Source organism: Rhodamnia argentea, chromosome 3 (assembly GCF_020921035.1).
Source record: "Rhodamnia argentea isolate NSW1041297 chromosome 3, ASM2092103v1, whole genome shotgun sequence".
Lineage (NCBI taxonomy): Eukaryota > Viridiplantae > Streptophyta > Magnoliopsida > Myrtales > Myrtaceae > Rhodamnia > Rhodamnia argentea.
The window spans coordinates 10,720,801-10,733,210 of NC_063152.1; the positions used below are offsets into that span (position 1 = coordinate 10,720,801).

The 12,410-nt window shown below is 42.1% G+C and overlaps 1 protein-coding gene and 1 long non-coding RNA gene across 2 annotated transcripts; both read left to right on the plus strand.

Moving 5' to 3' along the window:
- The first annotated feature begins 988 nt into the window (after positions 1–988).
- LOC115726864 (receptor-like protein kinase HSL1) lies at positions 989–5,203 on the plus strand. The gene is made up of 2 exons (XM_030656932.2): positions 989–3,743; positions 4,330–5,203. The coding sequence occupies exons 1-2, from the start codon at positions 1,145–1,147 to the stop codon at positions 4,719–4,721; spliced, it is 2,991 nt and encodes a 996-aa protein (XP_030512792.2). The 5' UTR covers positions 989–1,144; the 3' UTR covers positions 4,722–5,203.
- On the plus strand, positions 3,759–4,203 carry LOC125314227. The gene is made up of 2 exons (XR_007197791.1): positions 3,759–4,128; positions 4,167–4,203. It is a non-coding gene; the product is annotated as an uncharacterized LOC125314227 (long non-coding RNA).
- Positions 5,204–12,410: the final 7,207 nt, after the last annotated feature.

Consider the following 12,410-nt stretch of genomic DNA (forward strand, 5'->3'; position numbering starts at 1 on the left):
CATCGACATTTTTTTTATAATGTACCTTAAAAAGTTGTGAATACGAAGGAGAAGTTTTTAAGAAAGTGGGTAGTTGAATTTCCCCCCCTCATTTTCCATATAATTACAGATTCCTATGTTGAAGAATATAAAATTAATCAAATGACATTAAGATAAGTCCATAGCTGTTCCCCCTCCTTTCTCTGTATGTCCACCACATTGGACAATGTGTGGTCCATGTTTTGGTTAATTTCGATGTTGCACTTGGTACGATCAAAACATAATTAGGCTGCATAGAATTGAGCGAGGTAGGGTCATGAAAGAGATAAACAAAAAGTGAGATTCTAAATCCATTGTTCCACTATGAGAAAACGATAGCACAAAGATAAAAAGAAACTAATAAGAAAAAAATGGGATCATTTGAAATTTTTAATCAAATATTTGTTTATTTGCACAAATATGCCTGAAATGAAAACATTTGTTCATTTATTTACAAAATGAATAGGTTATCAAAACATTTTCTAACCCCACTTATGGATAAATTATTTACATTATCAACGGATCAAACGAGTTATTTCTTTTTTATTGAATACAAATCATTTAGGGAATACTCAAAAAGAGCCTATACACTCGTTATCGTGCGTTCGAGATCGACCTCGCATAGTCTTGAGATAGTAGAGCGGGGATCGTGGCAAGCCACATACGATCATGTCACAAGCGGAAATGAGCACGCAAGGCGAGACGCGCCGGATACGGGGGAGATGCAGGCGTCGGTGACGTGGTTAGGGTCAGGGTCAGGGTCAGGGTCGAGCTGCGGCGTCGAGGTGTGGCTCGACGCCGTGGGGGGCGACGGCATCTCTATCTCCGCCGAGAGGCGGCGCCGCCGTATGCGAGGAGAGAGAAAGGACGGCAGAGGAGTGTTTGGATTTGTAGATTTCGGATATTTGATACTTGGGGTGAAAATGGGAGTAAGCTTTTATAATTATCCGGACAAACGACATTTAACACTACACTCTCCCAAAAACCAAAGCACCTTCTCTCTCCTCTCGCTCCCTCCCATATATTCACCCCCCAACCATCACTTCCAGTTCCAGCTAGAGATAGAGAGAGAAAAGCTTGAAGTGAAGGGGGGGAAAACCCTACCAGAACCGAACGCCAAGAAACCATGATTCTCCTCCGCTTCTTCTTCCTCCTCCTCCTCCTCGCCGGAGCTCCCCCCGCCCTGTCCCTCACCCAGGAAGGCCTCTACCTCCACAGCGTCAAGCTCTCCCTCACCGACCCGGACTCCTCCCTCGCCGCCTGGGACGACCGCGACGACTCCCCCTGCGCCTGGCCCGGGGTCGGCTGCGACCCCGCATCCGGCTCCGTCACCTCCCTCGACCTCCCCAGCGCCAACCTCGCCGGCCCTTTCCCCCTCCTCCTCTGTCGCCTCTCCAACCTCACCTTCCTCTCCCTCTACAACAACTCCATCACTTCCCTCCCCTCCGGCGTCTCCGCCTGCCACTCCCTCGTCCACCTCGACCTCGCCCAGAACCTCCTCACCGGCGACCTCCCCGCCTCCCTCGCCGACCTCCCCAACCTCGCCTACCTCGATCTGACGGGCAACAACTTCTCCGGCGACATCCCGGCGAGCTTCGGCCGGTTCCAGAGGCTCGAGGTGCTCTCCCTCGTGTACAACCTCCTCGATGGCACGGTACCGGCCTTTCTCGGCAACATTAGCACGCTGAAGATGCTGAACCTCTCGTACAACCCGTTCGCGCCCGGTCGGATCCCGCCGGAGCTCGGGAACTTGACGAATCTCGAGGTGCTCTGGCTGACCGAGTGTAGCTTGACCGGGAAGATTCCGGAGTCGCTCGGCAGGCTCAAGAGACTCACCGATTTGGACCTCGCCATCAACTACTTGGAGGGCCCCATACCGAGTTCGCTCACTGAGCTGGAGAGCGTCTTCCAGATTGAGCTCTACAATAACTCCCTCACGGGGGAGCTGCCGCCAGGGCTGTCGAAGCTGACCGCATTGCGGTTGCTCGACGCATCCATGAACCGGCTGACTGGCACTATTCCGGACGAGCTGACTCGGCTGCCTCTCGAGTCGCTCAATCTCTACGAGAACCAGCTCTCCGGGGAGCTGCCGGCGAGCATTGCTGACTCACCCAACTTGTACGAGCTGAGGCTGTTCAAGAACAAGCTCACCGGCGAGTTGCCCAAAAATTTCGGCCAGAATGCGCCACTGAGATACGTAGACGTGTCGACCAATAACTTCTCCGGCGAAATTCCAGCCAGTTTGTGCGCTAAAGGTGAGTTGGAGGAGCTTCTGATGATAGAGAACTCGTTCTCGGGACCGATCCCAGAGCCGCTTGGCGGTTGCCGGAGCTTGACCCGAGTCCGCTTGGGCAACAACGGGTTATCCGGTGACGTTCCCTCTTCTTTCTGGGGTTTGCCTCGGGTTTATTTGCTCGAACTTGCAGATAACAAGTTCTCAGGTCCCATTGGAGAAGAAATAGCGAGTGCTAGTGGTCTCTCTGTTTTGAGTTTATCAAGAAATGAGTTTACTGGGTCTCTACCAAAAGGGATTGGGACTTTAGCGAGCCTTCTAGACTTCTCCGCGAGTGAGAATAAGCTCACTGGGTCACTGCCAGAGAGTATTGCGAGTCTTGGCCAGTTGGGGAGGCTTGATCTCCACCGCAACGAACTGTCTGGTGAGTTGCCCAGTGGCATTCAACAGTGGAAGAAGCTGAATGAGCTGAATTTGGCAAGTAATCAGCTCTCAGGGAGTATTCCTGGTGAGATTGGGAGCCTATCGGTGCTCAATTATCTGGATCTCTCGGGGAATTGGTTCTCCGGGAAAGTCCCGGTTGAGTTGCAGAATCTGAAGCTCAATCAGCTCAATTTGTCCTACAATAGGCTATCTGGCACCCTGCCGCCGATGTTTACTAAGCAAATGTACCAAAACAGCTTCTTGGGCAACCCTGGCTTGTGTGGAGGCGGAATGCAGGGTCTATGCAATGGCGGAGGTGAAGAGAGGAACTCCGGTTACCTGTGGTTGCTTAGATCGATCTTTGTGCTGGCCGGGTTGGTTTTTATTGTCGGTGTCGGTTGGTTTTACATGAAGTACAAGAAGTTCAAGAGTGCCAAGAGAGCTATCGACAAGTCGAAGTGGACGCTGATGTCGTTTCACAAGCTGGGCTTTAGTGAAGACGAGATCTTGGATTCTCTGGACGAGGATAATGTCATCGGAGCCGGATCCTCTGGGAAAGTATACAAGGTTGTGCTGACCAATGGGGAGGCGGTGGCCGTGAAGAAGCTTTGGGATGGACCCAGGAAGGAAAGTGAGAACCATGATGTTGAGAAGGGTCCTGTGCAGGACGACGGCTTTGATGCTGAGGTTAGGACTCTTGGAAAGATTCGGCACAAGAACATCGTGAAACTCTGGTGCTCTTGCACTACAAGAGATTGTAAGCTTCTTGTTTATGAGTACATGCCTAACGGTAGTTTGGGCGATCTGCTGCATAGCAGTAAAGGGGGGCTGTTGGAATGGCCTACGAGGTACCGGATCGCGATGGACGCCGCTGAGGGTCTCTCTTATCTGCATCATGATTGCGTGCCTCCGATTGTTCACAGGGATGTGAAGTCGAACAACATCTTGTTGGATGCGGATTTTGGAGCCCGGGTGGCTGATTTTGGAGTTGCTAAGGTGGTGGAACGGACCGGGAAGGGCCATGAGTCGATGTCCATGATTGCTGGTTCTTGTGGCTATATTGCCCCAGGTTTGTGATACCAATTCTTAAACTTGTCTGATCCATAGCTTGCTGCTTCAGCTTGTCTTTTAAAATTCATGCTTATTGGAGGTCTTAGCTTAGTCATCTTGGAACTATTTGTAGGGGCACTACGGCACTAGTTAGGCTAAATCTTGGAAAATCATGACCATTGCAGTTTGTCCATCTTAATTTTAAGCATAAAAGGTTTCTAGTTAACATCCTGTCGCATCTGTCGTTGCAAGTCAAGCTATCATGTAGATTCGTTTAGCAACTTAACTTTTCTGAGGGGAACTTTGGATATATAGTCTTCTGGTCATAAGTTAAAGCGGAGATGCTGGGGCACATGCAGCTTAGTTCTGGAAAAGTTTTTGAAATTGTAGCTTTTTAATCCAAGGTTCCAGCAAAGATATTGGCTTGGTAGCATAACGACAGTCTGTCGTGCTACTGTAAATTAGTCTGTTTTTCCTAATCATTTTTATATGTGGATTAGCCGAAAACCAAAGAGTGCTACAGTGAATTAATCAATTCTTTTACCCTCATATTATATATTGATTAGCAGAATACTAAAGTGTTCCTGTCCATTGGCTCCCTGCAGAATATGCATACACGCTCAGAGTGAATGAGAAAAGCGACACCTACAGCTTCGGCGTTGTTCTTCTGGAGTTGGTCACGGGGAGACGTCCCGTGGATCCAGAGTTTGGGGAGAAGGACCTGGTCAAGTGGGTATGCATCACTTTGGATCAGAAAGGTGTGGACCAAGTGATTGACCGGAAACTCGATTCCTGCTTCAAAGAAGACATATGCAGGGTCCTCAACATCGGACTGCAGTGCACAAGCCCTCTCCCGATTAACCGGCCATCCATGAGAAGGGTCGTGAAGCTGTTGCAAGAGATCAGCGCTGAAAATGCGCCAAAGAAAGCGAACAGAGACGGCAAATTGACGCCTTATTACTATGACGATGCCTCGGATCCAGGAAGCGTGGCTTGAGAAGTTTTTACCCCTCTGTGCACAGGAAGGAGGAAGTATTCTCCTTTTGAATTTTGCAGAGTACACTCAGTACTCGCTCATCGTGCCTGATGCTTTGCTTCGACAACTAAGAGATCAAAAGCCATGGGAAGAGTTTTTTCTTTTTCTTTTTCTTTTTCAAGGTGGAAATATCCAAGAAAGAAGAGGGGTTGGCCAGAAAAGAAAGAAGTTTGGTGCATATTTACACCTGTAAATTTTAATATCATCACTTGAATTTTCTATTCCACCGAGTTTGTGAGTAGGGTTCTTTGCTTTTACGCCTCCTCCCGAGAGTGCTCTGCCCTTTGTCTTCAAGGTTCACTTGAAGGTGCATTCTCCCTGGTATGGTTGAGGTGTTTCTGAAAATGAGTAGCTGTGGCTTTTAATCACAACACCTGCAATAGTGAAATATATCACTTTTGGCTTTCCATGCTTCTGACTTGAAAATCTGGGGTTTCTTTTGTATAGATTTTCTTGTTTTGCTGTCAGAGTTCTAATCTTATGCTAATCTTCTTGCTTCTATGGCGACACTATCTGTGATTTTGGATAACTGATCTAGAAAAATTGCAATTTCCTGAAAGTGCGGCTTGACCCAGGATCAGGAATGTCTTCAATCCTGAGTTCTTAAAATGTGTCAATGCAAAGAGGACAAAACTGGAAGCAAAGTTCTGGAGATGGAAGAAGACGAATCTAGAGACAGGCTCTGTTCTTCTGGTTGGATGATATTTCACTTTGAAGCAATTTTAGATTCAAGGTTGCTCTGCCACCGAGGTTTGAGCAGGTTCAGGGGCCTCATTTTGCTCCTTTATTCAGAGAAGTCTCTTGCTTGCAGCTTTGATGGCATTTAATTTCTCTCCAGGAAACTTGTTGCAGTGACCCAGAAATTGCCAATCTACAGGAAAAAAATGTTAATCTCTGGAAATTTACATTCCAGGAAACAGTAAAAAATGCTGATTTTTCTAGTATTATGTGTGTAAAAAATTTTGGAACTTGAGTTACCTCTTATTAAGCATGCTTAATTAGTGTTTCCAGTGCTTACAAAGTGAACATGTTAATGAAAAGAGTGGGAGAAAAACAGGGGAAAGGGCCAGAGGGTTCCCAGGCACAGGATTCTGAGAATCTGTACTGGATGTTCGACTTAACATGGATTTTGGCTTCGCTCTGATTTCAGCTATTGTCTGAATTTTCTTTGGGTGTCTGGTTAGCAGTTGCCTCAAGAATGGGGAGTGGCTGAAAGCTATGAATGAGTTGTGCAGGTTGTCTGGTCTAGTAGGTTGGGGTTATTTAATAGCTAGCGACCCACCATCTTTTATGCTATTGCTTTTACTTCCTTAAGCATTTCAGATAGGGGTGAGCAAAAAATCAAGATCCACCGAACCGGACCGGGCCATCCTCAATTGGCTCGTTTTGGGTGATTTCCACTAGATGTTGGTCTAGTTCTTGATTCTAGTATACATGTACTTTAGCTATTTTTCTAAATCATGTGAAGCGCAACTCACTTACGCACGTGATACCATCTTTTTATCCCAATGTAATAGCTTCATTGATTCACTCGTGTGCATTCTTTTTTAATTGATGTTGGTACTCGATACTCAGTAGGACCGGTTCCATAAACCCACCGAGAACCGGATCATGTCGGCGGTTCGGTTCACGGGTGGATTCATGGAACGAACAAGTGGTTTACGTTGTTCATTTTGCGAAACCAATCCCTAGCGGACGGTTAGTGATTCTAGAGTGACAATCACCCACTCTGGAATCGATCAAGCCTAATTTCAGCTAGTAAGTAATTCAGTCATTGTGGAAAATGCCTGAGGAGGAGGAGATATGAGCTGCTTGAAAATGGGCTTTGGTAGGCGAGTCTTGAAATTTTCAAATCCAATTTCAAAATGGGTCTTGGTTGGCCAGTGTTGAATTTTCAAGATCAATTTCCAAGAGGGCCAATGGATGGTGAAAAGATAGGGAGGACTTTTGTTATGACATCTGCTGGTCACAACACAACCAATCTCTTCAAAGTGATTTTTTTTTTTGGGGGGGGTCAAAACTTCAAAGTTCAAACATCCCATTTCATTAACCTTTGGCTTTTAAAGGAACAATTTTTGTCTTGTGACCTTGGAGAACCTGCTCCGTGCCAATATGCATGTCCTTAAAAGACGAATCTAGGTCATTAGATATGGCAATACTTACCATTCTAGACGATCCGAAATGATTTCAGTACATACATAACACCCATGTAATAATTCCTTTCTTAAAACACATTACCTTCTTTGGTGATATTTATATCAACACGCTAAAATGGTGCATGCTGTAATCTTTCAACGGCGAGCGCGATGAGTGAACCCGACAATATATGAGGGAGATATTCATTTCCGCACCTTTTTCTCTGAATTTCAGACTCTTGGGATAATGTTGCGATAAATTTCCAACCTATATGTAGGCAGCAAATAAGTTTGGATTAGGGTTTCTCTGCTTTTGATAAACTCTTGCAAGTTGTTTCCAACTAATTATCGAACACTAGAATCGAAATCCATTGTTCTATCAAGTCCATGTCAACCATCGTGTCTCATCTACTTAGCATAATCACAAGGACTGGCATTCAATATATAAAAGCAGCCGTGTCGCTTTCGATTATACTTCGGTTGTCCTTGGGATTGTCGGCTGGGCCAGACGTTTTGTGCGGATTATGAGTTGTCTACAAGTCCACCGATGAATATTATTGAAGAACGCATCGTTTTTGCTTCTGAAACATTTGGGCGTTTTTCTTGTGTCGTTCAATTTGAAAAGGTATTACCATGAAACAAATTTTCGGAGAAAATTATCTAACTAGTCCTAAACATATTATACGAATAGCAATTCAATCTTAAGTTTTTTAAAATTTTTTGAATTCAACACTAATTTTTTCTTGCTGAATATGTATGTAGTCCTTTTTGTCAATTTTTGTCGAAAATCACCGATTTGGCGATCCATTCATAAGCCGATCGTCCTACGTGGCACACTACTACGTCAACCGTTTCTGGTAAAAATTGACCGAAATTATTACATTGGAATTCCGTGCAAATGTGTATGACTGAATTAGCCAAAATTGAAAATATTAGGATTGGATTGAAATCCGTATGATGTGTTTATGATTGATTGAGCAATTTCCCCAAAATTTCTATGTATATAGTATGGTATTGCCTATTCTAACCGAACTACTGTCTACTGTCGTACATCCACCACCCCGATCCGATCAAAGAATAAGCCATTCATACCTGACTAAGGGATTTCTAAGAAGTTACTCATATATAAGGTGACCTTACTGTATATGGATCGGACTTCAGATAGTACGAGTTATGTCGCGTTTCTTTTACCGTCTAGCTACTCTTTCAGGGTTCATTGCCCTTTCCATTTCTCGTCAAGCTGTGGAACATCAAACTAAGGATCCTTAACAAGGGTGAGTATTCTCGCTTAGAATTGATTCGCTAGACCAACCATTTTATATTAACTACTAATTTTGGATCTTTATATTGATAGCTTGAAGGATTTGATAAAAAGTGGAGTCGACAATCTCCGATGCAACCATTAACTTGGTGGAATAAAGCAATCGTCAATATAGTAGAGTCGAAAGAATCGTCCAGGAAGTGGGGTCAATGTAATTGTTCGGTAACCATTTATAACCTCTGTTTATAACCACCCTTTATAACCTCCGTTGATAATCGTCAATTATAAGATTTAAATAGCCACATCGTACTCTTCGAAGGCCCCTAGACACAAATAAACAAACATGTTATTTTATCAATTATCATTACAATCCTGTACATAAGTCATGGTTTTCAGACTAGCATTGCCGATTAAATTGTGGTATGTTTCTTAGCTATAGTTTCTAGATTCGAGTCGTCAATTAAATTTCACTGTGTATCTTTGCTATATATTTCGGTTATCTAGTCATCGATTAAATTCCGGTGTTGCATTTTCACGTTTTTAGCTTTGTCGTCGCTTGAGTTACGGTAGAATTTGTGTACGTTTGGCTCCTTTTGAAGTAAAGTTATCGATTCTCTTATCTACTTGTAATATTTCCTATTTGGAATCGCCATGAAACTTGTGTCCTCCAATAAAATCGAAGAACGACTTTTAGTGGGAGATATTTCATCGTCGAAACCAATTCATGCGAAACACTAGGAATCAATATCCAAAGTGTCCATAAGAATAATTACAAAATTTCTCTCTCCGCCCAGAAATTGAAAGCATTAAATTAGTAACATTACGGATGATATGCATTCGATTAAGCTTAGGCTCCGTTTATTTCGTGAAAAATGAACGTATCGAAACATGCTTTTGTAATTAGATCGCATGGAATAATTAGCCATTGATAAATGCTTTCATTATCGACAATAATTTATGTACAAATATTTTCGGGAGATGCTGAAAATATCTTTTGTTCATTTATTTATATAGGCGATATAAACGATTATTTTTAGATAAAATATTTTTCAAATTATTTATTTGTCACGAAATTAAGGTAACCGTAACATGCGAAGTATAGTTACGGTTGATTTCGTGAGCACTGCATAATTAGCAATCAGCATCACAGGTCTACTCAAGAAGGTACAATTGTGAACCCTTTCTGTCCACAAGTTGAAATTGAATGAGTTTTCCCTAGTTGCTCTCCCATTTATTTCGTTTTGTAGGGCATTGATCATTCTCTAAAGTAATAATGCAAATCCACCCAACATTGGCATCTACCTCTTTGAATTCAAGTGGCAAGCTCCAAGGGGGAGTATATGGCAATATTAATTGCATGTGCTGTCAGAAATTTGAAACTCGTGGGATTGTTTGTTGGCAGCCCTCGAGGCAAACATTGCGGGCCAGTCCTTTACTCGATCGTTTTTTTTTTTGTGGTAATCGAGGTTTCTCACGTGTAATACACTATTCCTTTACTCAATTGTTGATTATAGTTTACTTTAGATTTTTGAAACCTCTAAGACAATTGCTTTTTGAAAGAAGTCACCACTGTATCATAGTTTGAACTTTCGGAAAGTTTCGAAAATCAAGTGTATTTGTTTTTTTTTTTTCAAAGGATATCGTTAAAAAGTGTCCCGATCATCCTAGCGAAAACCATTGGTGCCCGGTCTAAAAAAACAAATGCACCATCTGTCGATTGTTTAGGTGATTCGCGTACGCATGAGTTATGAGAACAAGAAAGCCTACCGCATGCTTGAGTGAGAGCGAGTGCGAGTGAATTAGCTACGATTGGTCCTCCACCCACGACCGGTACTTCCTTCCATTGATCTCTAATTATCCTTTGTCCGTTTAGGTAATTTGCTTACAATATTACTCAAACAACACTCATTGGACAGTACACGATTCTTGTCCACGAGTTTCTAAAAAGCACATGTTAATTATTCTTAATGATTTGATTTGAGTTCCTCCAAAAGCACTTGTTAATTATCGATTTGATTATTGAAGTACCGATTACACATAACGTGAGAGAATCGGTTAATTGAAATGTGCGAACTGTCTTTATTCGGTTCTTTAACAAGTTCCAAATGCCTAGGGACTACTTTTTTTAAACAAAATCCATAGAAAAGAAGCATGTCAACGTGTTTGGAGAATTCACTGGGAAAATATTTCGAGAGAGCAACACGGTGCAACTGAAAGTGTTTATATTTCAAAAGCACAGGTAAAGACCTTAGCAAGTTCTCCGAGGGTACTCTCCTGTACAATCTTTATACAAATTTAGACAATAAACACGAACGAATGTTGTTATGATCGAGTTATATTATTGTTGTATTATGTTTTCTTGTTATCATGTTGTGGTTCAGACTGATTTCTCTTGATATGTTTGCATTTTCTTTTAATCAAAAGAAATTTCCATTGATTACCCAAAATGATACATAAAAAGATCTATAGAAAATCCCATAAATGACCACAACAAAGCAAACTGAAAGAGCTGCCAAACAAACTAAAATCCGGAAATCAAGGTCTATTATCAGAGCATGATCAACAGAGGCAAGCACACGCTTGCCCTTCTAGAACAGATCTGTGATTGCATTCGAGCAAAAAGGCCTGTGGCCGATCATTGAATCACATTTTATCATCGGTGATAAGCACACGCAGAAATCTTCATGTCTATTTTTAGATATAGCATTATCTTTTATCGATGTGTGCCTACTTCGGCATCCCCAATACCATCACCGTACATACTTCATCTTAGTTGCCTACGTTTTACATGTTATATTTCATGTGTAAAGCCAAATCACAAACGAGGGGCTGTCAAGAGAAATTCCTCGATTGCATGTAAGCGGACTTTGTCAACTTGAAAGAGAAATTTGATGGTCAAACATGTTCGTTTCGTATATTTTTTGAGTTACGGAGCTCTCAACTTTTCCACCTACTACCTTACCCAAAAAAAAAAAAAAAAAACAATTTTTCCACCCACTATATGAGTAACTCCAATTAACCTATACATCCGATGGTTTCAATAGACGGGTCTAGTTTTACGTTTAGCTTGTTGGGCTTTCCAAGCCTATTAGCCTAGAGTGGCTGGGCCACAATGACCGGTCAAGACAAACTTTTTAGCTTTTCTTTTGGGCCAGAAAGACATCATCCACCGTCACCCAATTAAAAGGGAACGAGGTGTGCGAAATCAGCTCTAAAATCAAACTCAAAAGCAAAAGTCAAACGTCGAAACAAGAGCTGTGTCCATTACAAAAACAAATTCCAGGACAAAATCAGCAAAAAAAAAAAAAAAAAATTCACCTAACAGCTCTTTTATTAGATAAAAGCGATTGTCTTTTATTCATAAAGCTATCAAGCTCCGTCTAATGACGCGCACGATAGTTTCGATCACCCTATCCATTACAGTGAACTAGATTCTACATTTAGTACAATACAACCATTCAAAATCAATTTTGAGAAACGTTCATAGAAACGTAAACCATATCCACGGAATGTAATTGAGTCCTAAAAACGCAATCGAATACAATCAATTCCTTTTCGATTGCACTTTTTGGTAAATATCACGTACTTGATTGGATCAATCAAAAAATCTATTATTCAATTGCATTTCGTGCATAAGTTTTGAAACTTGTGGTATAATTTCCAGCTGATTTTAGAAGAAATCTTCCTAAAGTTTTAGTCCTTTTGGAGTCAACAATGCCCTGATTAGCTCAGCTCTAGTTGCCAATGATCTAGCGTTGCCATAGACCGAACCCCATTGAGAGAAAGAGAAAGCAAAGGAAAGGAAATTCTGAAAAGCCAAAAAGTAACTTCTTTTGCTTTTCCCATCAAAATCCAGAGCGCTTTCCAAATTCCAAATAAATATTAAAATTTTTTTCCGTCGACCTAATTTTAGAGGTTTAAAAAAAAAAGTATTTTACGTGAAAAGAATTCTGACAGAAAACTCAGTCCAACCTCGTAAACCAGGGGCTTCCTCTGATTCATTGGTGTTCAATTATGTGGTAACCTCACCAGAAGAAAGAAAGACTTACGTGAGACTTACTAATTCCCTCCAAATTAGTTTGTTTCCTTGGAGGTAGGGAAATATTAGAAAGACTTACGGAAGATTTTTCTTCCAACTCTCCGTTAAGCCTTTTAAGGACATGCTCGAGTCCGAACCTACATGTATATGTAAGATATTTTTAGAGGTTTCGAGTATTTTACTTAAAAATAATTCTGAAAAAAAAAAAAAAACCA